This window comes from Ranitomeya imitator, chromosome 4, assembly GCF_032444005.1.
Source record: "Ranitomeya imitator isolate aRanImi1 chromosome 4, aRanImi1.pri, whole genome shotgun sequence".
Classification (NCBI taxonomy): domain Eukaryota; kingdom Metazoa; phylum Chordata; class Amphibia; order Anura; family Dendrobatidae; genus Ranitomeya; species Ranitomeya imitator.
The window spans coordinates 205,472,334-205,497,669 of NC_091285.1; the positions used below are offsets into that span (position 1 = coordinate 205,472,334).

The window sequence follows — 25,336 nt, forward strand, 5'->3', positions numbered from 1 at the left end:
GTAGCGTTCATTGAAGCATTTCAGGTTTCAGCAGCACAGTCAACCAGAAAGTCTGTCTCCTATTTCTAGTAAATCTACTTGGGGGAGAAGATGCTCTGCTATCTACAGACGTGACTGCAGCAGCTATGTAATCTACGGGCATTTATTGGAGTTGTGACTTACACATCCTTACCCCTGAATTTTCACTTTTAAAATAGTTTATTATCCTATGCTCGCTTGTCTCCCTTTTCCACAATCTTGCCTTAGTATAGCGTGCTTGTCAGAATCATATCTAATGTACATGGGTTACTGAAGTTAAAGGTCCAAGGCTGCACTTCTGCCCAGCTATGAAGATAGCATCTCAGTTCATATTTCTATCAGGCTAAGTATTATCTTGGAGATATCATATGGATTTATTATACGGTGTGTGCCATCTATGGACCTGTAACTGTAAGGCCCCCTGCAGCTGTTGGTTGAGCAAAGGTTTGGCCGGCATCTGTCTCGCCCAACTCTTCCAAGCACTCATGTGTTCTTTATGAGAGAGCTGCTGCCAGACATCTCTGGCAGTGGTTTTATGTCCAGTCAGAAATCAGACAAGCTGGATCCTTCTGTCTCCCAACATGAGTATTGAGGGAGAATCAGGATGTCCCCATACACATTAGCTTGTCAATGTGAACGGGTTAGTAATATGTATAGAGGCTTTAAGCCTTAAATAGCAATTAGTTCAACTAACCACTAAAATCCTTATACACCTTTCATTTTCTTTTAGTATGAATGTGTTTTCCGTGAGACATTTCCTGATTACTGAGATAAAGGAACTAGAGGAGAAACAGTTATTGCATGTTGTCACCGAAGAGACTTTCTACAATAATGAATGTGCACATATGATGAAAGATCAATATAAAAAGGGCACACCAAATCTTACCATGGAATATTTCATAAGATTGGGCAGACCTGAGATTGCAGTGCACAAAGAGAAAAGAGAAGCAGACCTGATTCAGGTAACATCATATCTCCCTATCTGGCTATCGTCCGTCTGTGTCACGTCTATCTTCTGACATCATGTCATCTTTTATTGTGGGAAACCTTTTTTTTACTTGTTTTATTGAAGATTTTACAACATAAGAAGGTTACATCACAGAGCAAAAGAACAAACAGTATTTCTCATTAATACTGTCTGGCAAAAGCTAACATATACAGGTCCTTCTCAAAAAATTAGCATATAGGGTTAAATTTCATTATTTACCATAATGTAATGATTACAATTAAACTTTCATATATTATAGATTCATTATCCACCAACTGAAATTTGTCAGGTCTTTTATTGTTTTAATACTGATGATTTTGGCATACAACTCCTGATAACCCAAAAAAACTGTCTCAATAAATTAGCATATCAAGAAAAGGTTCTCTAAACGACCTATTATCCTAATCTTCTGAATCAACTAATTAACTCTAAACACATGCAAAAGATACCTGAGGCTTTTATAAACTCCCTGCCTGGTTCATTACTCAAAACCCCCATCATGGGTAAGACTAGCGACCTGACAGATGTCAAGAAGGCCATCATTGACACCCTCAAGCAAGAGGGTAAGACCCAGAAAGAAATTTCTCAACAAATAGGCTGTTCCCAGAGTGCTGTATCAAGGCACCTCAATGGTAAGTCTGTTGGAAGGAAACAATGTGGCAGAAAACGCTGTAAAACGAGAAGAGGAGACCGGACCCTGAGGAAGATTGTGGAGAAGGACCGATTCCAGACCTTGGGGAACCTGAGGAAGCAGTGGACTGAGTCTGGTGTGGAAACATCCAGAGCCACCGTGCACAGGCGTGTGCAGGAAATGGGCTACAGGTGCCGCATTCCCCAGGTAAAGCCACTTTTGAGCTACAGAGAAGCAGCACTGGACTGTTGCTAAGTGGTCCCAAGTACTTTTTTCTGATGAAAGCAAATTTTGCATGTCATTCGGAAATCAAGGTGCCAGAGTCTGGAGGAAGACTGGGGAGAAGGAAATGCCAAAATGCCTGAAGTCCAGTGTCAAGTACCCACAGTCAGTGATGGTGTGGGGTGCCATGTCAGCTGCTGGTGTTGGTCCACTGTGTTTCATCAAGGGCAGGGTCAATGCAGCTAGCTATCAGGAGATTTTGGAGCACTTCATGCTTCCATCGGCTGAAATGCTTTATGGAGATGAAGATTTCATTTTTCAGCACGACCTGGCACCTGCTCACAGTGCCAAAACCACTGGTAAATGGTTTACTGACCATGGTATTACTGTGCTCAATTGGCCTGCCAACTCTCCTGACCTGAACCCCATAGAGAATCTGTGGGATATTATGAAGAGAAAGTTGAGAGACGCAAGACCCAACACTCTGGATGAGCTTAAGGCCGCTATTGAAGCATCCTGGGCCTCCATAACATCTCAGCAGTGTCACAGGCTGATTGCCTCCATGCCACGCCGCATTGAAGCAGTCATTTCTGCCAAAGGATTCCCGACCAAGTATTGAGTGCATAACTGAACATTATTATTTGTTGGTTTTTTTGTTTGTTATTAAAAAACACTTTTATTTGATTGGATGGGTGAAATATGCTAATTTATTGAGACAGGTTTTTTGGGTTATCAGGAGTTGTATGCCAAAATCATCAGTATTAAAACAATAAAAGACCTGACAAATTTCAGTTGGTGGATAATGAATCTATAATATATGAAAGTTTAATTGTAATCATTACATTATGGGAAATAATGAAATTTAACACTATATGCTAATTTTTTGAGAAGGACCTGTATTTGCTTAGGAAATCGGTGATGTGTTCAGTACTTATTTCACCACAAAGTTTGCAAAAAACATGGACATTTGAACAGTTCCATAGTTTATAATGGGTATATGGTCTGATTGCAAAAACCATGATCCGAACACATGAAAAACCGGGTGTCTGAATGAGGCCAAACAGAGATTTTGTCGGCGATGTTCACAATTTCAGCATTAGCAAACTTAATACCTCAATGCTAGCTGCTGCTTTACCTTCAGATATACTCATATACAGAAATCCTAAAAGTATAACTTCAGTAAAATTGTCACTTTCATTGAAAAGTACAAATATGTTTGAATCTTTGCAGCTTACAAACATAAAGCGACTGGATTTAGAAAAGGTACAGATGCTGATTCCCAAACAAGATGACTGCCGATTTCTTAAAACTATCCAATGTGAGTAACTGTGAAAACACCTACTCTGCACTGTGTACACTAGCATAGTGTTCTAGTATGGGTGCACTTCTATATATGGAAGCTTTTGTCTCGGCTTTTGGTAGCCCAATAACCTGGACCTACATTTCAATTCTTCCATTCCTTACATATTTATACTGGAGCAATGTACAATAATCTGATAAACATCATAGTATTGGAATAATGTGCATTATGGCCGGTGGTAACATCGCCTTGTCGGCTGATTTTCACGCAGGTGAAGCAGTAACCCCTCCATGTCCATTTCTACACGAAGCAGATCATGAAACAGAACAAAGCAGCAGTCATACAACTCTAAAGGTGGTTCTGGTCTTTTCTTTCATTGGTTTCTCTGTATTTTACATTACATTTCTGAGATGCTTTTGAGCCTAAGATGACTTTTATGGAATTCCTGGATGTTTCACATTTTGGGGGATTACACCCTTGCTTAGAATTGGGCACACAATGTAGAGCTGCATACGTGGAGGCCGTACAGAGGCAATAGAGCCAATCCATGTGAAAAGAAGATCTCAAGGGATCTGGTGTAGTCAGACACATATGTATACACAGTAGGCCCCTTAGACCTCTGTCCTTATTTCTACAGTTCAACGGCAAGTGTTCCATTGTAAAACTTTCTATTAATATAGAAGTCGGTATCCTGCCCTAATTTGAGGACTGGTGACCTCCTGGTTGATGAATTGAGGATAACCTTTAAACATCGTGCCGCTGAATGTCCAGAGATTATTATTGGAGCAGAAGAAGCAGAAGTCAAGGGCGATCACTTAAAAGAAGATCTCCGAAGGTACCTAGGTTTTTGTGTTAGTGATCATCCCAAAGATAAACGGGTGAACGCATCAAGTCTTGAACCTGTAGCACGCTGGAGTAAGGTATGCCAAAAATATTGCTTGCCACAACTTTTGCGCCTTTTGGACTTCAGAAAAGTGTCGTAAAGGGTCTTATAAATTCCCTCAATGTGTGTCTGTCAGCCTGATGTTAAGATTATGTGCTTAGTGAAATTTCAAGAGACTTCTCACATCCATTATTGTTCTGTCCTCACTAGCTGAGGCAGGCTCATACGTAGCTATACAGTCAGATAAACCGCTATACCGGGGTCCAATAAGGAGACTGTGGTTGAGTCTGTGCTTTATTAAACGTAGTCGTATATTGATGCGGTGAAACTGTGAACAATGATATAAATAGAATCAGTGCATGGTATAGAACAGATACATACTACACATGAGGTACATTATGCATAACATTTAGGAAGCTAGTAACTGAACTGGGAGTACAACTGGCTAGGCTAGGCTAATATGGAGCAGAAATATCTATAGGAAGCATAAAGACATACCGGCAATGCAATCGCAAGGGGGATGAAGTGAAGCGTCTTTCCTTGAAGGCAAACTGAAGAAAGTGAAAGGAAAAATGGAGGGAAATGGAGGCTGAGCTACCATAATGCATTGCAAAGGAGGAGGAGAATCAGACATGGATAATACAAAAACAAGATTGAACTGCCAACATAACTCTGACCGCTAGAGGGAGCCAAAAGCATCACAGATGAATAAAGGCATGAATATATCAATACTGTATACTGAGGAAACTGCAATTATGCAAGCAAATAATCAGGGTAACAATATTAGATGGCGGAGACAGAACACTCCCCGTCTGGCATCAACGGATGTCACTACTCCTTTCTTCCGAAGGCAACAATAGGACCAGTTCAGATACCGGTCTGGAAAATGTCTTAGGTTCATTCCCTTTGGTCATCCTTAGCTCAACTTTGCGGACGTTGCCGTCCTTGCTCGGGAACGTTGCGGTAGCTAGACCAAGTGGCCACTGGTTCCGGCAAATCTGACAGTGTTTCACAAGAACAAGGTCACCTATGTTCAGATTAGGTTTAGTAGATTGCCACTTCGTCCGTGGCTGCAGGGTAGACAAATATTGTTTGCGCCACCTGTCCCAGAAAGTATTTGCAAGACTTTGTACCTGTCTCCATTGGCGCTTGTAGAGGTCCTTCGCGTCGAATCCTCCTGGAAGGGCACTGGACAGTCCTGTTTTCTGGGTAAGTAAAGTAGCTGGAGTCAATAACAAGGGCTCCTCAGGGTCGTTAGGAACTGGAACCAGGGGTCTTGCATTGATTATAGCTGCAGCTTCAGCCATGAAGGTGATTAGGCTTTCGTGGGTAAGCCTTGCTGCTCCTTTAGATTTTTCCATGTCACGAGTTCTGGTGGTCCCGAATGAGCGAGCTATATGAGTCAGGCAGGTAATGGCTCGAGTAAGTGACTTCCAACTTGAGAATCTGTCGAACCTGCAAGATCCAAGCTGGATAACAGAGGTCATTGTATGTAGTGTAGACACCTGAGGGCGGATTTCAGCATCTGAGTCCTCTCCTACTAGTTCAAAGGTGTCTGGAAAACATTCCTCAATGTACAATAGTTTTGGTCCAGAGAGCCACGTTGTGCTTCCTAGTCGACTTGCGTCAACTGCTCTAGTTGCATGATCTGCGGGATTCTGGTCTGTGGGTATGTAATGCCACTGCTGTGGGTGAACTGATCTCCTGATTCGTAGCACTCTGTTATTGACATAAACGTAGAATCGCCTGGTTTCGTTGTGGATATATCCCAGGACTACTTTGCTGTCTGAGTAGAACTTGGCTTGTGTCAGGTCGATATCCATTTCGGATGCGATGAACTCCGCTAACTCAACGGCTAAGACTGCGGCACAAAGCTCTAACCTGGGTATAGTGTGCTCTGGTTGTGGTGCGAGTTTGGCCTTTCCCATGACGAAACCAATGTGGCACTGACATTTGGAGTCTACAGTTTTGAGGTAGGCAACAGCGGCAATTGCTTTGACAGAAGCATCTGCAAATACGTACAGTCTTTGGCTCTGTATCTCAGTAGATGGCACAGGGGTGTATGGTCTTGGCATATGCAAGTTGGAGAGTGCCGCTAACGAGTTCTTCCACTCTTCCCACTGGATCCTCTTATCAGGTGGCAGAGGTGCATCCCAGTCAGATGTTTCCTTAGTTAAGTCTCTTAGTAGGGCCTTGCCTTGTATAGTAACAGGAGCTGCGAAACCCAAGGGGTCGTACAGACTGTTGATGGTAGACAGGACGCCTCTACGTGTGAAAGGCCTTTCTTCCTGGCTGACCTGAAAGGTGAAAGTGTCTGATTGTAGATTCCAGAGAAGCCCGAGGCTGCGTTGCATTGGTGCGGGGTCTGACCCCAGGTCCAGGTCTCTGAGACCATTACATAGGTCTTGAGAAGGGAACGCTTCCATGAGTTCTTGGCTGTTTGAGGCTATTTTATGAAGCCTAAGGTTCGAGCAGGCAAGCATGTCCTGAGCTCTCCTGAGAAGACTGATGGCAGTCTCATTTGAAGGCATGGCTTTTAGACAGTCGTCGACATAAAAGTCCTTTTCTATGAATTGTCTGACATCTGCTCCGTATTCTGGTTCTCCTTCCTGAGCTGACCTTTTGAGTCCGTAAATGGCGACTGCAGGTGAAGGACTGTTGCCAAAGATGTGCACTCTCATGCGATACTCTGTGACTTCTTTAGTAGGATCATTGTCTCTGTACCAGAAGAATCTTAGGAAGTTCCTGTCTCTCTCTCTCACAAGGAAACAATGGAACATTTGCTGGATGTCAGCGATGAAGGCAATGGAATCCTTACGGAAGCGCATAAGTACACCCAGTAGTTTGTTATTGAGGTCTGGTCCTGTCAGCAGAACGTCATTCAGGGAGACATCATTAAATTTAGCACTGGAATCAAACACGACTCAGATCTGGCCTGGTTTCTTAGGGTGGTATACTCCGAACATGGGTAGGAACCAGCATTCTTCAGAGTCTTTGAGAGTGGGAGCTAGTTCTGCGTGACGGTTTTCAAAAATCTTTGACATGAAGGAGAAAAAGTGATCTTTCATCTCTGGTTTCTTTTGCAGATTACGAATGAGAGAGGAGAAACGTTGTAATGCCTGATTTCTGTTGTTCGGTAGACGTGGTCTGTGGGTTTTGAAGGGAAGAGGTGCAACCCAGCTGTTGGTCTCATCTTTAACGAGTCCCTTGTCCATTACCTCTAAGAACAACTTGTCCTCTACCGACATTGCCACTTGGTTGTCCTGCTTAGTTCTCTGGAAGACTGTGCCCCCTAACTGATCCTCATAGCTTCCCGACACTATACTGCTGTCGTGAGTAAAGTCTATTAAATGATCAGGTAGTTGGATGCTGTGTGGCAGTTCCCTGACATGGAACTCATTGTTACAAGGTTGAAACAGAGATGGTCGTCCTTTCTCCAATGTATTTGTCAGCATGCTTGTCACAGAAGATGGGGCGTGCATGCGTCCCAAGCATACGTTGCCAATTATGACCCATCCTAGGTCTAGCCTTTGGGCATAGGGAGCATTGTGGAGTCCGTTGATATGACGTCTCACTTTATGAACCTGTAGGATATCTCTCCCCAACAGCAGAATTATCTGGGCCTGATGGTCGAGTTCCGGTATGAGGTGTGCTATTTGTTTTAAGTGAGCGTGATGGATTGCTACATCTGGCATAGGGATTTCAGATCTGTTGTCTGGGATCTGGTTACATTCGATAATCGTAGGTAGTGGTAGGCAGAATTGTCCGTCTAAAGACTCGATCTGGTAGTCAGTAGCTTTCCTGCCTGCTGTTGTCACAGTACCTGCACACGTCTTTAAGGAGTAGGGAGTGCTTGGCCCTTTGATGTTGAATAGGTCAAAGAACGTTGACCTAGCCAAGGATCGATTACTTTGATCATCCAAGATAGCATACAGTCTTACAGCTTGGTCTCTATGGCCCTTCGGGTATACTTTGACGAGGCATATTTTTGAACAGGACCTACTGTCTATTGTCCCTTTGCAGACCTCGGTGCATTGTGAAGTGATCTCTGGCGTAGCTGTATCAGTGTTCCTTTCCTCCCCGCCATGCTCACTATCAGCTGGCGTGTTTTGTGTACTCCATGGAGCTGGGCCAGGGTGTAGAGCGGTGTTATGATCTGTGGTGCCACATTCTGTGCATTTTACACTGACCTTGCAATCCTTGGCGAGATGAGCTGTGGACGAGCAGCACTTGTAGCAGATACCGTTTTCTTTCAGGAAGCTTCTGCGATCTGGCATAGATTTTCCTCTGAAGGCTCTGCATTTCAGGAGAGGATGAGGCTTCTGATAAAGTGGGCACTGCTTGTCAGGGTCCTGCACCTTTGTCTCTGATTGGGAGCAGCCAGCAGACCTGTAATTGGAACCTGGAGAAGAAACATAAGTCTTGTGTACTTCCACAGATGTTCTGCGTGGATTTGCAGGTGGTGATGGTGTGGCATATGGTATTGCAAAGTCAAAGCTGGGATCGTTTCTAATTCTTGCTTGTTGGTGTATGAAGTCTACAAAAACGGAGAAGGGAAGGAATGGAACGCTGTGTTTGTATTTGTACGTGGAACCATGTGTGAGCCACCTCTCCTGTAGATTGTAGGGCAACTTCTGGACTATAGGGTTAACACCACTGGCTGTGTCGAGAAATGCAAGTCCCTGTAGGTCGTCCTCGTATTTGGCAACTTGGACTTCCTTTAGCAAGTCGCTTAGCTCTCTAAGTTTCTGGAGACCTTTGTTAGATATTTTAGGAAAGTCATCGATTCTTTTGAACAAGGCTCTTTCTATTACTTCTGCTGAGCCGTAACACTCATCCAGCCTTTTCCAGATCTCTTTGAGGCCAGTCTCAGGGCGGTTTATATTAATGTCTCTGATCCTTACTGCGTGTTTGACTGACTCTTCTCCCAGGTATTTGACTAACAGGTCTATCTCTTCCCTGTGTTGTAGCCCCAAGTCTCTAATGACATTTTGGAAGGAAGCTTTCCAAGCTCTGTAACCTCCAGCTCGGTCAGTGAATTTCATGAGTCCTTTGGCAACCAGTTCACGTCGTGTGAAGAACTTGGCAAATTCTGTCGTGAACCGGTTGTCAGCAGAGTATACTGGTGATGGGTCACCCTGATAGTGATGTGAGGTGCGTCCGTACCTGTTAGTGTCCTCAGGGTGGCGCCAGCCGGTGTCGTATTGCTTCGGCCTGATGTACGGTGTGTCAGCAGGGTGATCCACGTTGGTTACCTGATGAGGGGCAAGGTAGTCATTAGCAGAGTTGTTTTGCCTCACATTTTCGAGTTTGTTTCTGTCCTGAGCCTCGTGATGACTCTCGCTCACTTCGCTGGAGGTGTCGTATTCTGGTTTTGGTACTGGTTCAGGGTTATAGTTTGGATCAGGAAGGTCATTAACATACTGAGATGTGCGTTGTGGTGAGTCTTGCAGTGGAAACTCCAGACTCGACGTACTGCTTTGGCTATGCAGCTTGGGATTTTGCGCGGCTTCTAGCGATTCTGCTTCGGCGAGGGCTGCGGCAGCTTCCCTTTTTGCTGCTAGGCTTTCTAAGGCGGCATCCACACGTGCCTTCTCTAACTGCGACCTTCTCTTTTGATCGGCTCTCTCTAAGCGCGACCTTCTCTCTTGATCGGCTCTCTCTTCATCTATGCGTGCTTTTTCTAATTTAAGTTGCATCTCTTGGTCAGCAAAGCTCGCTCGTATTTTGGCAGCTTCAGCATTTGCGCGGGCAATGGCGACAGCGCTGCTGATGGATGTTGTCTTTGAGGAGACGGAAGTAACAGATCTTGTCCTATGCGATTTGTTAGACATGGTGTCTTGGGAAAGTGCTTGGCTGTGCAGAGATTGCTGTAGCTGTATTTAGTCTCTGAGTAGCCGGTGACTTGAATCCCACTAGTTGGATGGCTGCCGTTTCACTGTTCTGTCCTCACTAGCTGAGGCAGGCTCATACGTAGCTATACAGTCAGCTAAACCACTATACCGGGGTCCAATAAGGAGACTGTGGTTGAGTCTGTGCTTTATTAAACGTAGTGGTATATTGATGCGGTGAAACTGTGAACAATGATATAAATAGAATCAGTGCATGGTATAGAACAGATACATACTACACATGAGGTACATTATGCATAACATTTAGGAAGCTAGTAACTGAACTGGGAGTACAACTGGCTAGGCTAGGCAAATATGGAGCAGAAATATCTATAGGAAGCATAAAGACATACCGGCAATGCAATCGCAAGGGGGATGAAGTGAAGCGTCTTTCCTTGAAGGCAAACTGAAGAAAGTGAAAGGAAAAATGGAGGGAAATGGAGGCTGAGCTACCATAATGCATTGCAAAGGAGGAGGAGAATCAGACATGGATAATACAAAAACAAGATTGAACTGCCAACATAACTCTGACCGCTAGAGGGAGCCAAAGCATCACAGATGAATAAAGGCATGAATATATCAATACTGTATACTGAGGAAACTGCAATTATGCAAGCAAATAATCAGGGTAACAATATTAGATGGCGGAGACAGAACAATTATAATGCTACAAACACACTGAATTGACCTTGGATCACCATAATGTAGGAAAAGATCTGGCACAAGAAGAAAATCTTAGCACAGAAGACTAAATTAGCCTTCAACACTACTACTAAGTTTTCATTTTTGAGCATTCTCCTTTTAAAGTTCATATTATTTAACAATGAATTTATTTGCAGAAACCATAAAAATTCCTTTTATTTATGTCTAGCTGAATGTTAAAGCGTTATCATATAATTGCTGATATTCATGTCGTTTAAGGTTAATAGAAGACTCCTTGTTGGAGACGCCTAACCAAGTGAAAAGCTCCTGTACTGAAGAGGAGATTCCTCCATTAATTAGAGCTACAGCTCCTGGAAACACAAATGCAGCGAAACGACAGAAGATGGAAGCTTTACTACAGGTGAATCCACAATTTTCACTCGCCTTTATAATATAATTAAGAGGTGTATCGTTGTTTTCTGGTAATATTCCCATTTTGGTATTCAGTGGGGCAGTGCAGATAAGCGATTTTTTTCACGTATATGGATATATAACAAGAAATTGAATATAACCAACTGAGGGTAGCATCAAGACTTAGAGGGAAGGCCAAGGGGAAGTATTATTCGATAGAGGAAACAGTTACAGGATGAGAATCGAAAAAGAAAGGTTCCTTGAATGATAGGGCCTGACCCACAGGGGCAGAAATGGAAACCAATGGGGCATAAGGAGGTGAGGGGATCAAGAGTAGACTTCAGACCAAAGGGCAATCAAGATAGGCAAGATGCAAACGGCTTCGGATGGAAATAAATTTACTAAAGATGGACCTTTTAGAAGGGGGCTAGGAAGAAGTCCAAACCATGTTTTAATAATTTTAATGCGTTCTTCCTGTGAGTGAGTCACCAACATTTCCATGCGCTGGGTAGTAGCAACTTTCACAAACCAATCCTCTAAAGATGCAGTCTCTGGTTATTTCCAGTGACGGGGATTATTGTTTTGGCTGCCTAGTGCAGATGTCTTAGAAGATATTGTTTTAAAGCCAGGTCCAAGCGTAGGAAACATAAAAAGTAAGGTTGCTTCAGATTTTTTGGCAATATCTACTCCGGAGACCTCCATAATTACTTTAAGAACTCCCTCTCAAAATGTCTCCGAACAGGACCACCAAACGTTTGATAGTGTGCTCTTGCATGACCTACAACATCAGCATAAGTTTGAGATACCAGCATACCATTTGCTTAAATCCAAGGGAACTCGATTCCACCTGGAGAAATTGTTATAGTTTGTTTCCTGGGCTTTAGTTGTGATGAGCGATTTATATGAGAGATGGAAATATCTACTCTATTCCTCATCTGAAAATGTCAATTGTTATTCAGTTTCCCTGGACTTACAAAAATGGGGGAGAGATCTAGATCAGGATATAAAAGCGACTTGTATGAAACCAAAATTGCATTGACAGTGTTTGATGGGAAGTGCACAATGTTTTGAACTGGGATAGAGGGTGTGCCCATTTTTGCCTATCTACAAGGGAGAGATACATATGCTGCAGTTTGGGTTATTTTAGAAGTTTTGATGCAACAAGGGAGTTCTACCATGTAAAATGGCTTTAAGGGGAAGGAAGGTTCCTTGGAGGGTAGCTTGATAAAGCGAAGAAGGGCTCTTTTGGAACTACCTAGGAATGAGTTGGTAGAGGAGCCTGGGGGGAATCCTGGATATTCTGTAATGGGGGTTAGAGGGCCTTGGAGATCAGTTAGTGGTCTCTTAAGATTGGTCAAGTGTAGAATTATAAAGGCCCCTTCACATTTAGCGACGCTGCAGCGATACCGACAACGATCCGGATCGCTGCAGCGTCGCTGTTTGGTCGCTGGAGAGCTATCACACAGACCGCTCTCCAGCGACCAACGATGCCGGTAACCAGGGTAAACATCGGGTAACTAAGCGCAGGGCCGCGCTTAGTAACCCGATGTTTACCCTGGTTACCATGCTAAAAGTAAAAAAAAACAAACACTAGATACTTACCTATCGCTGTCTGTCCTCCAGCGCTGCGCTCTGCTTCTCTGCTCTCCTCCTGTACTGGCTGGGAGCCGGAAAGCAGAGCGGTGACGTCACCGCTCTGCTTTCCGGCTCACAGACAGTACAGGAGGAGTGCAGAGCACAGCGCTGGAGGACAGACAGCGGTAGGTAAGTATGTAGTGTTTGTTTTTTTTTACTTTTAGCATGGTAACCAGGGTAAACATCGGGTTACTAAGCGCGGCCCTGCGCTTAGTTACCCGATGTTTACCCTGGTTACCAGTGAAGACATCGCTGGATCGGTGTCACACACGCCGATCCAGCGATGTCTCCAGGGAGTCCAGCGACGAAATAAAGTTCTGGACTTTGTTCAGCGACCAACGATCTCCCAGCAGGGGCCTGATCGTTGGTCGCTGTCACACATAACGATTTCATTAACGATATCGTTGCTACGTCACAAATAGCAACGATATCGTTAACAATATCGTTATGTGTGAAGGTACCTTAAGAGTGTGACCAACACTAAATGACAATGAGACATCCCTGTTTCGTGCAATTGTTGGCCAAATCCATGGTAGGGAGGGGATGGAATAGGAGGAAATGTTCTTGGAAATAATGCCCCAAAGCTTAGAGTGTGAGCATTTACTAAACTGAGAATTCGAGAATGGACTTCTGCCAGGTAGTATCTACAGCAATCAGACGTCTTTAGGCGCCCACTAGAAGGTTTCTGCTTTCCTGGGAGTATTCATATTGCATACATCACCACCATTTCCGGCTCATCCTCACAGCGCAAAGTGCGTGCGCTGGGGGGGGGGATTCAAAAGTTTGCAGTCACACAGAGTGACTGCGGACTATTCATTTTAGACCGGACAACCTCTCTAAGGTAACTAACTGGGTAGGGAAGGACTTACTGAATTTAGGGGTAAGCCCATCAGGGCACGGGCTTTTACTCCCTGGACTTCTTTAGTTATATGAGAAGGGTATTGAGGGGTAAAAAGCACTTCCAGATCTTTTATTACCTCCTTAGGAAATTTCTTAAAACTGGAGGGTAAAAGGGGGGGGGGGGGGGCAGATTTGAATTTGTTAGGGAGAGGTTACATAGTTTGTAATATTAAGATGGCCTGACTGGGGCGAGTCATATGTTGAACTGTAATGAGGAGAGGGGGCGCTTCAGAAGGAACCTGTGGACCATGTTGATGAAACATACTGGGGTAAGACATAATGGGGTACTGCCAAGAGAGACTTTCAATAGGGGTCCCCCCCCAATCCCAGCAGGACCACTACTGTTGTGAATTCTGTGGTCAAGCTCCCTCCTGTGGTCATGAGTGGTACTTCCGCTGGTTCTGTCTATGAGCTTCCTCTGGTGGATGTGAGTGGGGCTGCGGCTTCTGAGTTTCCTTCCTCAGGTGACGAGGTTAAGTCGTTAGGTGCTGCTCTATTTAACTCCACCTAGTTCTTTGTTCCTGGCCTCCAGTCAATGTTCCAGTATTGGTCTTGCTTTCTCCTGGATCGTTCTTGTGGCCTGTCTCCCCTGCATAAGCTAAGTTTTGCTTGTGTTACTTTTGTTTGCTATATTTTCTGTCCAGCTTGCTATATTGGTATTTCTTGCTTGCTGGAAGCTCTGAGACGCAGAGGGAGCACCTCTGTACCGTTAGTCGGTGCGGAGGGTCTTTTTGCCCCCTCTGCGTGGTTGTTTGTAGGTTTTTGTGCTGACCGCAAAGCTATCTTTCCTATCCTCGGTCTATTCAGTAAGTCGGGCCTCACTTTGCTAAAATCTATTTCATCTCTGTGTTTGTATTTTCATCTTAACTCACAGTCATTATATGTGGGGGGCTGCCTTTTCCTTTGGGGAATTTCTCTGAGGCAAGGTAGGCTTATTTTTCTATCTTCAGGGCTAGTTAGTTTCTCAGGCTGTGCCGAGTTGCATAGGGAGCGTTAGGCGCAATCCACGGCTACCTCTAGTGTGGTATGATAGGATTAGGGATTGCGGTCAGCAGAGTTCCCACGTCTCGTCCTATGTTAGTAACTATCAGGTCACTTGTGTGCTCTTAACCACTAGGTCCATTGTGGTTCTTGTTGTGAATTCTGTGGCTGAATTCACTCCTGTGGTCACAGGTGGTATTGCAGCCTCTGGGCTTCCTCCCTCAGGTGTTTTGGTGAGCTCGTTGGCTGCCTTGCTATTTAACTCCACCTGAGTCTGTCTTCCTTGCTCCTTGTCAATGTTCCAGTGTTGGATCTGAGCTACTGCATCTTTCCTGTGGCCTGCTGCTCTGCTAGATAAGTGTTACTTTGTTTTTGTTTCCGTTTTTTCTGTCCAGCTGTGCTATTCTCTTTTGCTGGAAGCTCTGAGACGCAAAGGGTGCACCGCCGTGCCGTTAGTTCGGCACGGTGGGTCTTTTTGCCCCCCTTTGCGTGGTTTTGCTTTAGGGTTTTTTGTAGACTGCATAGTTCTCTTTGCTATCCTCGCTCTGTCTAGAATATCGGGCCTCACTTTGCTGAATCTATTTCATTCCTACGTTTTGTCTTTTCATCTTGCTAACAGTCATTATATGTGGGGGGCTGCCTATTCCTTTGGGGTATTTCTCTGAGGCAAGTCAGGCTTGTATTTCTATCTTCAGGCTAGTCAGCTCCTCAGGCAGTGCCGAGTTGCATAGGTAGTGTTAGGCGCAATCCACTGCTGCTTTTAGTTGTGTGAGGATAGGTTCAGGTATTGCAGTCTGCAGAGATTCCATGTCTCAGAGCTTGTTCTATTGTTTTTGGGTTATTGCCATATCACTGTATGTGCGCTGATTACTGCACTCTGTGTTGCCTGATAGCACAGCATAACAGTACAAGGAGCCCTACCAATGATTCTCAATAGAGGGAAAAAAGAAGTCCTGACATCATTTTTTTTTTTTTTCCCTCAGCTCTGTCTTCAGTTTTTTTTTTTCCCCTAGACATTAGAGTGCTTCAGGACACAGCTGTGGACATGGATATTCAGGCTCTGTGCTCCTCAATGGATAATCTCGTTATAAATGTACAAAAGATTCAAGATACTATTGATCAGAAATCTATGCTAGAACCAAGAATTCCTATTCCTGATTTGTTTTTTGGTGACAGAACTAAGTTCCTGAGCTTCAAAAATAATTGTAAGCTATTTCTGGCCTTGAAACCTCATTCTTCTGGTAATCCTATTCAACAGGTTTTGATTATTATTTCTTTTTTGCGCGGCGACCCACAGGACTGGGCGTTTTCTCTTGCGCCAGGAGACCCTGCATTGAGTAATGTTGATGCGTTTTTCCAGGCGCTTGGATTGCTTTACGATGAGCCTAATTCAGTGGATCAGGCTGAGAAAAATTTGCTGGCTTTATGCCAGGGTCAGGATGATGTAGAAGTATATTGTCAGAAATTTAGGAAGTGGTCAGTACTCACTCTGTGGAATGAATCTGCACTGGCGGCTTGGTTCAGAAAGGGTCTCTCTGAAGCTCTTAAGGATGTCATGGTGGGATTTCCTATGCCTGCTGGTTTGAATGAGTCTATGTCCTTGGCCATTCAGATCGGTCGTCGCTTGCGCGAGCGTAAATCTGTGCACCATCTGGTGGTATTGTCTGAGAGTAAACCTGAGCCTATGCAGTGCGACAGGACTATGACTAAAGTTGAACGGCAAGAACACAGACGTCTGAACAGGCTGTGTTTCTACTGTGGTGATTCCACTCATGCTATTTCTAATTGTCCTAAGCGCACTAGGCGGTTCGATAGCTCTGCCGTCATTGGTACTGTACAGTCCAAATTCCTTCTGTCCATTACCTTGATATGCTCTTTGTCATCGTATTCTGTCATGGCGTTTGTGGATTCAGGCGCTGCCCTGAATCTGATGGATTTGGATTATGCTAAACGTTGTGGGTTTTTCTTGGAGCCTTTGCGGTGTCCTATTCCGTTGAGAGGAATTGATGCTACACCTTTGGCCAAGAATAAGCCTCAGTACTGGGCCCAGCTGACCATGTGCATGGCTCCTGCACATCAGGAAGTTATTCGCTTTCTGGTACTGCATAATCTGCATGATGTGGTCGTGTTGGGGTTGCCATGGCTACAAACCCATAATCCAGTATTAGATTGGAACTCTATGTCGGTAACCAGCTGGGGTTGTCAGGGAGTACATGGTGATGTTCCATTTTTGTCTATTTCGTCATCCATTCCTTCTGACATCCCAGAGTTCTTGTCTGACTTTCAGGATGTATTTGAAGAGCCCAAGTCTGATGCCCTACCTCCGCATAGGAATTGTGATTGTGCTATCAATTTGATTCCTGGTAGTAAATTCCCTAAGGGTCGTTTATTTAATTTGTCCGTGCCTGAACACACCGCTATGCGCAGTTATGTGAAAGAATCCCTGGAGAAGGGACATATTCGCCCATCGTCATCACCATTGGGAGCAGGGTTCTTTTTTGTAGCCAAAAAGGATGGTTCGCTAAGACCGTGTATTGATTACCGCCTTCTTAATAAGATCACTGTTAAGTTTCAGTATCCCTTGCCATTGATATCTGACTTGTTTGCTCGGATTAAGGGGGCTAGTTGGTTTACTAAGATTGATCTTCGTGGTGCGTATAATCTGGTGAGAATCAGGCAGGGAGATGAATGGAAAACGGCATTTAATACGCCCGAGGGTCATTTTGAGTATCTGGTGATGCCGTTCGGACTTGCCAATGCTCCATCTGTTTTTCAGTCTTTTATGCATGACATTTTCCGTGAGTATCTGGATAAATTCCTGATTGTTTACTTGGATGACATTTTGATCTTCTCTGATGATTGGGAGTCTCATGTGAAGCAAGTCAGAATGGTTTTCCAGGTACTGCGTGCTAATTCCTTGTTCGTGAAGGGATCAAAGTGCCTCTTCGGTGTGCAGAAAGTTTCATTTTTGGGGTTCATCTTTTCCCCTTCTACTATCGAGATGGATCCGGTTAAGGTCCAGGCCATCCAGGATTGGACTCAGCCGACATCTCTGAAAAGTCTGCAGAAATTCCTGGGCTTTGCTAATTTTTATCGTCGCTTCATCTGTAATTTTTCTAGCATTGCCAGACCATTGACCGATTTGACCAAGAAGGGTGCTGATTTGGTTAATTGGTCTTCTGCTGCCATGGAAGCTTTTCAGGAGTTGAAGCGTCGTTTTTGCTGTGCCCCTGTGTTGTGTCAACCAGATGTTTCTCTTCCGTTCCAGGTCGAGGTTGATGCTTCCGAGATTGGAGCAGGGGCGGTTTTGTCACAGATAGGTTCTGGTTGCTCAGTGTTGAAACCATGTGCTTTCTTTTCCAGGAAATTTTCTGCTGCTGAGCGTAATTATGATGTGGGCAACCGAGAGTTGCTGGCCATGAAGTGGGCATTCGAGGAGTGGCGTCATTGGCTTGAGGGAGCTAAGCATCGCGTGGTGGTATTGACTGATCATAAGAATCTTACTTATCTCGAGTCTGCCAAGCGCTTGAATCCTAGACAGGCCCGTTGGTCGTTATTTTTTGCTCGTTTTGATTTTGTGATTTCGTACCTTCCGGGCTCTAAAAATGTGAAGGCGGATGCTCTGTCTAGGAGTTTTGTGGCCGACTCTCCGGGGTTATCTGAGCCGGCGAGTATCCTCAAGGAAGGAGTCATTGTGTCTGCCATCTCTCCTGATTTGCGGAGAGTGTTGCAGAAATTTCAGGCTAATAAACCTGATCGTTGTCCGGCCGAGAAACTGTTCGTCCCTGATAGGTGGACTAGTAAAGTTATCTCTGAACTTCATTGTTCGGTGCTGGCTGGTCATCCAGGAATCTTTGGTACCAGAGAGTTAGTGGCTAGATCCTTCTGGTGGCCATCTCTGTCACGGGATGTGCGTGCTTTTGTGCAGTCCTGTGGGATTTGTGCTAGGGCTAAGCCCTGCTGTTCACGTGCCAGTGGGTTGCTTTTGCCCTTGCCGGTCCCGAAGAGGCCTTGGACACATATTTCGATGGATTTCATTTCTGACCTTCCCGTTTCTCAAAAGATGTCGGTCATTTGGGTGGTCTGTGATCGCTTTTCTAAAATGGTCCATCTGGTGCCCTTGGTTAAATTGCCTTCCTCCTCTGATTTGGTGCCTTTGTTCTTCCAGCATGTGGTTCGTTTGCATGGCATTCCTGAGAATATTGTTTCTGACAGAGGATCCCAGTTTGTCTCGAGGTTCTGGCGAGCCTTTTGTGGTAGGATGGGCATTGACCTATCTTTTTCCTCGGCCTTCCATCCTCAGACTAATGGCCAGACCGAACGAACCAATCAGACCTTGGAAACATATCTGAGATGTTTTGTTTCTGCTGACCAGGATGATTGGGTGTCATTTTTGCCGTTGGCTGAGTTCGCCCTTAATAATCGGGCCAGCTCGGCTACCTTGGTCTCTCCATTTTTCTGCAATTCTGGGTTCCATCCTCGTTTCTCTTCAGGACAGGTTGAGTCTTCGGACTGTCCTGGTGTGGATTCTGTGGTGGACAGGTTGCAGCAGATCTGGACTCAGGTAGTGGACAATTTGACCTTGTCCCAGGAGAAGGCTCAGCTTTTCGCTAATCGTAAACGCCGTGTGGGTCCCCGACTTCGTGTTGGGGATCTGGTTTGGTTATCTTCTCGTCATATTCCTATGAAGGTTTCCTCTCCTAAATTTAAACCTCGTTTTATTGGTCCTTATAGGATTTCTGAGATTCTCAATCCGGTGTCTTTTCGTCTGACCCTCCCAGACTCCTTTTCCATACATAATGTATTCCATAGGTCGTTGTTGAGAAGATACGTGGCACCTATGGTTCCATCTGTGGAGCCTCCTGCCCCTGTTTTGGTGGAGGGGGAATTGGAGTATATTGTGGAGAAAATTTTGGATTCTCGTGTCTCTAGACGGAAACTCCAGTATCTGGTCAAATGGAAGGGTTATGCTCAGGAGGATAATTCCTGGGTTTTTGCCTCTGATGTCCATGCCCCAGATCTTGTTCGTGCCTTTCATGTGGCTCATCCTGGTCGGCCTGGGGGTTCTGGTGAGGGTTCGGTGACCCCTCCTCAAGGGGGGGGGGTACTGTTGTGAATTCTGTGGCTGAATTCACTCCTGTGGTCACAGGTGGTATTGCAGCCTCTGGGCTTCCTCCCTCAGGTGTTTTGGTGAGCTCGTTGGCTGCCTTGCTATTTAACTCCACCTGAGTCTGTCTTCCTTGCTCCTTGTCAATGTTCCAGTGTTGGATCTGAGCTACTGCATCTTTCCTGTGGCCTGCTGCTCTGCTAGATAAGTGTTACTTTGTTTTTGTTTCCGTTTTTTCTGTCCAGCTGTGCTATTCTCTTTTGCTGGAAGCTCTGAGACGCAAAGGGTGCACCGCCGTGCCGTTAGTTCGGCACGGTGGGTCTTTTTGCCCCCCTTTGCGTGGTTTTGCTTTAGGGTTTTTTGTAGACTGCATAGTTCTCTTTGCTATCCTCGCTCTGTCTAGAATATCGGGCCTCACTTTGCTGAATCTATTTCATTCCTACGTTTTGTCTTTTCATCTTGCTAACAGTCATTATATGTGGGGGGCTGCCTATTCCTTTGGGGTATTTCTCTGAGGCAAGTCAGGCTTGTATTTCTATCTTCAGGCTAGTCAGCTCCTCAGGCAGTGCCGAGTTGCATAGGTAGTGTTAGGCGCAATCCACTGCTGCTTTTAGTTGTGTGAGGATAGGTTCAGGTATTGCAGTCTGCAGAGATTCCACGTCTCAGAGCTTGTTCTATTGTTTTTGGGTTATTGCCATATCACTGTATGTGCGCTGATTACTGCACACTGTGTTGCCTGATAGCACAGCATAACAGGTTCTGAATCACCTCTTCATAACAGTACTGGAGGCCCAAAGTACTAATGCTTCTCAATAGAGGGAAAAGAGAAGTTCTGAGACCATTTTTTTTTCTCTGTACTGTGTTTTGTCTTTCTTTTCCCCTAGACATTTGGGTGGTTCAGGACACAGGTGTAGTGATGGACATTAAAGATCTGTCTTCTTGTGTGGATCATCTCACTGCAAGAGTACAAAAAATTCAAGACTTTGTGGTTCAGAATTCTATGTTAGAGCCAAGAATTCCTATTCCTGATTTGTTTTCTGGAGATAGAGCTAAGTTTCTGAGTTTTAAGAATAATTGTAAACTGTTTCTGGCTTTGAAACCCCGCTCCTCTGGTGACCCAGTTCAACAAGTTAAGATCATTATTTCTTTATTACGTGGCGACCCTCAAGACAGGGCATTTTCCCTTGCGCCAGGAGATCCTGCATTATGTAATATTGATGCGTTTTTTTCTGGCGCTCAGATTGCTGTATGATGAACTTAATTCAGTGGATCAGGCAGAGAAAAATTTGCTGGCTCTGTCTCAGGGTCAGGATGAGGTAGAGATATATTGTCAGAAGTTTAGGAAGTGGTCTGTGCTCACTCAATGGAATGAATGTGCGCTGGCAGCAATTTTCAGAAAAGGTCTCTCTGAAGCCCATAAGGATGTCATGGTGGGATTTCCTATGCCTGCTGGTCTGAATGAGTCTATGTCTTTGGCCATTCAGATCGGTCGACGCTTGCGTGAGCGTAAAACTGTGCACCATTTGGCGGTATTATCTGAGCATGGACCTGAGCCTATGCAGTGCGATAGGACTTTGACCAGAACTGAACGGCAAGAACACAGACGTCAGAATGGGCTGTGTTTTTACTGTGGTGATTCCACTCATGCTATCTCCGATTGTCCTAAGCGCACTAAGCGGTTCGCTAGGTCTGCCACCATTGGTACGGTACAGTCGAAATTTCTTTTGTCCGTTACTTTGATCTGCTCTTTGTCATCCTATTCTGTCATGGCATTTGTGGATTCAGGCGCTGCCCTGAATTTGATGGACTTGGAGTATGCTAGGCGCTGTGGGTTTTTCTTGGAGCCCTTGCAGTATCCTATTCCATTGAGAGGAATTGATGCTACGCCTTTGGCCAAGAATAAGCCTCAGTACTGGACCCAGCTGACCATGTGCATGGCTCCTGCGCATCAGGAGGATATTCGCTTTTTGGTGTTGCATAATCTGCATGATGTGGTCGTGTTGGGGTTGCCATGGCTACAAGTCCATAACCCAGTATTGGATTGGAAATCAATGTCTGTGTCCAGCTGGGGTTGTCAGGGGGTACATGGTGATGTTCCTTTTCTTTCTATTTCATCATCCACCTCTTCTGAGGTCCCAGAGTTCTTGTCGGATTACCGGGATGTATTTGATGAGCCCAAGTCCAGTGCCCTACCTCCGCATAGGGATTGTGATTGTGCTATCGATTTGATTCCTGGTAGTAAGTTTCCTAAAGGTCGACTGTTTAATTTGTCTGTGCCTGAGCACGCCGCTATGCGGAGTTACGTAAAGGAATCCTTGGAGAAGGGTCATATTCGCCCGTCGTCGTCGCCATTGGGAACAGGGTTCTTTTTTGTGGCCAAGAAGGATGGTTCGCTGAGACCTTGTATTGATTACCGCCTTCTAAATAAAATCACGGTCAAATTTCAGTACCCCTTGCCGCTGCTGTCTGATTTGTTTGCTCGGATTAAGGGGGCTAGTTGGTTCACCAAGATAGATCTTCGTGGTGCGTATAATCTTGTGCGTATTAAACAGGGCGATGAATGGAAAACAGCATTTAATACGCCCGAGGGCCATTTTGAGTACCTGGTTATGCCATTCGGGCTTTCTAATGCTCCATCAGTGTTTCAGTCCTTTATGCATGACATCTTCCGAGACTACCTGGATAAATTCCTGATTGTATACTTGGATGATATTTTGGTCTTCTCGGATGATTGGGAGTCTCACGTGAAGCAGGTCAGAATGGTGTTCCAGGTTCTGCGTGCGAATTCGTTGTTTGTGAAGGGGTCAAAGTGTCTCTTTGGTGTTCAGAAGGTTTCATTTTTGGGGTTCATTTTTTCCCCTTCTACTATCGAGATGGACCCTGTTAAAGTTCAGGCCATTTATGATTGGACTCAGCCGACATCTCTGAAGAGTCTGCAAAAGTTCTTGGGCTTTGCTAATTTTTATCGTCGCTTCATCAATAATTTTTCTAGTATTGCTAAACCGTTCACTGAGTTAACCAAGAAGGGTGCTGATGTGGTCAATTGGTCTTCTGCTGCTGTGGAAGCTTTTCAAGAGTTGAAGCGTCGTTTTTCTTCTGCCCCTGTGTTGTGCCAACCAGATGTTTCGCTCCCGTTCCAGGTCGAGGTTGATGCTTCTGAGATTGGAGCAGGGGCTGTTTTGTCGCAAAGAAGTTCTGTTGGCTCGGTGATGAAACCATGTGCCTTCTTTTCCAGGAAGTTTTCGCCTGCTGAGCGTAATTATGATGTTGGAAATCGAGAGTTGCTGGCCATGAAGTGGGCATTCGGGGAGTGGCGTCATTGGCTTGAATGAGCTAAGCATTGCGTGGTGGTCTTGACTGATCACAAGAACTTGACTTATCTCGAGTCTGCCAAACGGTTGAATCCTAGACAGGCTCGTTGGTCGCTGTTTTTCTCCCGTTTTGACTTTGTGGTTTCGTACCTTCCGGGCTCTAAAAATGTGAAGACGGATGCCCTGTCTAGGAGTTTTGTGCCCGACTCTCCGGGTTTGTCTGAGCCGGCGGGTATTCTCAAAGAGGGGGTAATTTTGTCTGCCATCTCCCCTGATTTGCGGCGGGTGATGCAAAAATTTCAGGCTAATAGACCTGACCGTTGCCCAGCGGAGAAACTGTTTGTCCCTGATAAATGGACGAGTAGAGTTATCTCTGAGGTTCATTGTTCGGTGTTGGCTGGTCATCCTGGAATCTTTGGTACCAGAGATTTGGTGGCTAGATCCTTTTGGTGGCCGTCTCTGTCGCGGGATGTGCGTTCATTTGTGCAGTCCTGTGGGATTTGTGCTCGGGCTAAGCCCTGCTGTTCTCGTGCCAGTGGGTTGCTTTTGCCCTTGCCAGTCCTGAAGAGGCCCTGGACACATATCTCTATGGATTTTATTTCGGATCTCCCCGTCTCTCAAAAAATGTCGGTCATTTGGGTTCTTTGTGATCGCTTCTCTAAGATGGTCCATTTGGTACCCTTGTCTAAATTGCCTTCCTCCTCTGATTTGGTGCCATTGTTCTTCCAGCATGTGGTTCGTTTACATGGCATTCCGGAGAACATCGTTTCTGACAGAGGTTCCCAGTTTGTTTCGAGGTTTTGGCGAGCCTTTTGTGCTAGGATGGGCATTGATTTGTCTTTTTCCTCGGCTTTCCATCCTCAGACAAATGGCCAGACTGAACGAACCAATCAGACCTTGGAAACATATCTGAGATGTTTTGTTTCTGCCGATCAGGATGATTGGGTGTCCTTTTTGCCTTTGGCTGAGTTCGCCCTTAATAATCGGGCCAGCTCGGCTACTTTGGTTTCGCCGTTTTTCTGCAATTCTGGTTTCCATCCTCGTTTCTCTTCAGGGCAGGTTGAGTCTTCTGACTGTCCTGGTGTGGATACTGTGGTGGATAGGTTGCAGCTGATTTGGACTCATGTGGTGGACAATTTGACATTGTCTCAGGAGAAGGCTCAACGTTTCGCTAACCGCAGGCGCTGTGTGGGTCCCCGACTTCGTGTTGGGGATTTGGTTTGGTTGTCATCTCGTTATATTCCTATGAAAGTTTCCTCTCCTAAGTTTAAGCCTCGTTTCATTGGTCCGTATAGGATTCCTGAGGTTCTTAATCCTGTGTCTTTTCGTTTGACCCTTCCAGCTTCTTTTTCCATCCATAACGTATTCCATAGGTCATTGTTGCGGAGATACGTGGCACCTGTGGTTCCATCCGTTGATCCTCCTGCCCCGGTTTTGGTTGAGGGGGAGTTGGAGTATATAGTGGAGAAGATTTTGGATTCTCGTATTTCGAGATGGAAACTCCAGTACCTGGTTAAGTGGAAGGGTTATGGTCAGGAAGATAATTCCTGGGTCTTTGCCTCTGATGTTCTTGCTGCCGATCTGGTTCGTGCCTTTCATTTGGCTCATCCTGGTCGGCCTGGGGGCTCTGGTGAGGGTTCGGTGACCCCTCCTCAAGGGGGGGGTACTGTTGTGAATTCTGTAGTCAAGCTCCCTCCTGTGGTCATGAGTGGTACTTCGGCTGGTTCTGTCTATGAGCTTCCTCTGGTGGATGTGAGTGGGGCTGCGGCTTCTGAGTTTCCTTCCTCAGGTGACGAGGTTAAGTCGTTAGGTGCTGCTCTATTTAACTCCACCTAGTTCTTTGTTCCTGGCCTCCAGTCAATGTTCCAGTATTGGTCTTGCTCTCTCCTGGATCGTTCTTGTGGCCTGTCTCCCCTGCATAAGCTAAGTTTTGCTTGTGTTACTTTTGTTTGCTATATTTTCTGTCCAGCTTGCTATATTGGTTTTTCTTGCTTGCTGGAAGCTCTGAGACGCAGAGGGAGCACCTCCGTACCGTTAGTCGGTGCGGAGGGTCTTTTTGCCCCCTCTGCGTGGTTGTTTGTAGGTTTTTGTGCTGACCGCAAAGCTATCTTTCCTATCCTCGGTCTATTCAGTAAGTCGGGCCTCACTTTGCTAAAATCTATTTCATCTCTGTGTTTGTATTTTCATCTTAACTCACAGTCATTATATGTGGGGGGCTGCCTTTTCCTTTGGGGAATTTCTCTGAGGCAAGGTAGGCTTATTTTTCTATCTTCAGGGCTAGTTAGTTTCTCAGGCTGTGCCGAGTTGCATAGGGAGCGTTAGGCGCAATCCACGGCTACCTCTAGTGTGGTATGATAGGATTAGGGATTGCGGTCAGCAGAGTTCCCACGTCTCAGAGCTCGTCCTATGTTAGTAA

General features: G+C 45.3%; 1 protein-coding gene across 2 annotated transcripts in view; it reads left to right on the forward strand.

Moving 5' to 3' along the window:
* CCDC87 (coiled-coil domain containing 87) overlaps nt 1–25,336 on the forward strand; it is a 145,953-nt gene that overhangs the window by 40,857 nt on the left and 79,760 nt on the right. For both annotated transcript variants that reach the window (XM_069764311.1, XM_069764310.1), the window contains exons 6-10: nt 749–980; nt 3,090–3,177; nt 3,431–3,513; nt 3,840–3,994; nt 10,855–10,996. In XM_069764311.1, coding sequence (XP_069620412.1) covers nt 749–980; nt 3,090–3,177; nt 3,431–3,513; nt 3,840–3,994; nt 10,855–10,996 — 700 coding nt within the window. The remainder of the gene's footprint in view (nt 1–748; nt 981–3,089; nt 3,178–3,430; nt 3,514–3,839; nt 3,995–10,854; nt 10,997–25,336) is intronic.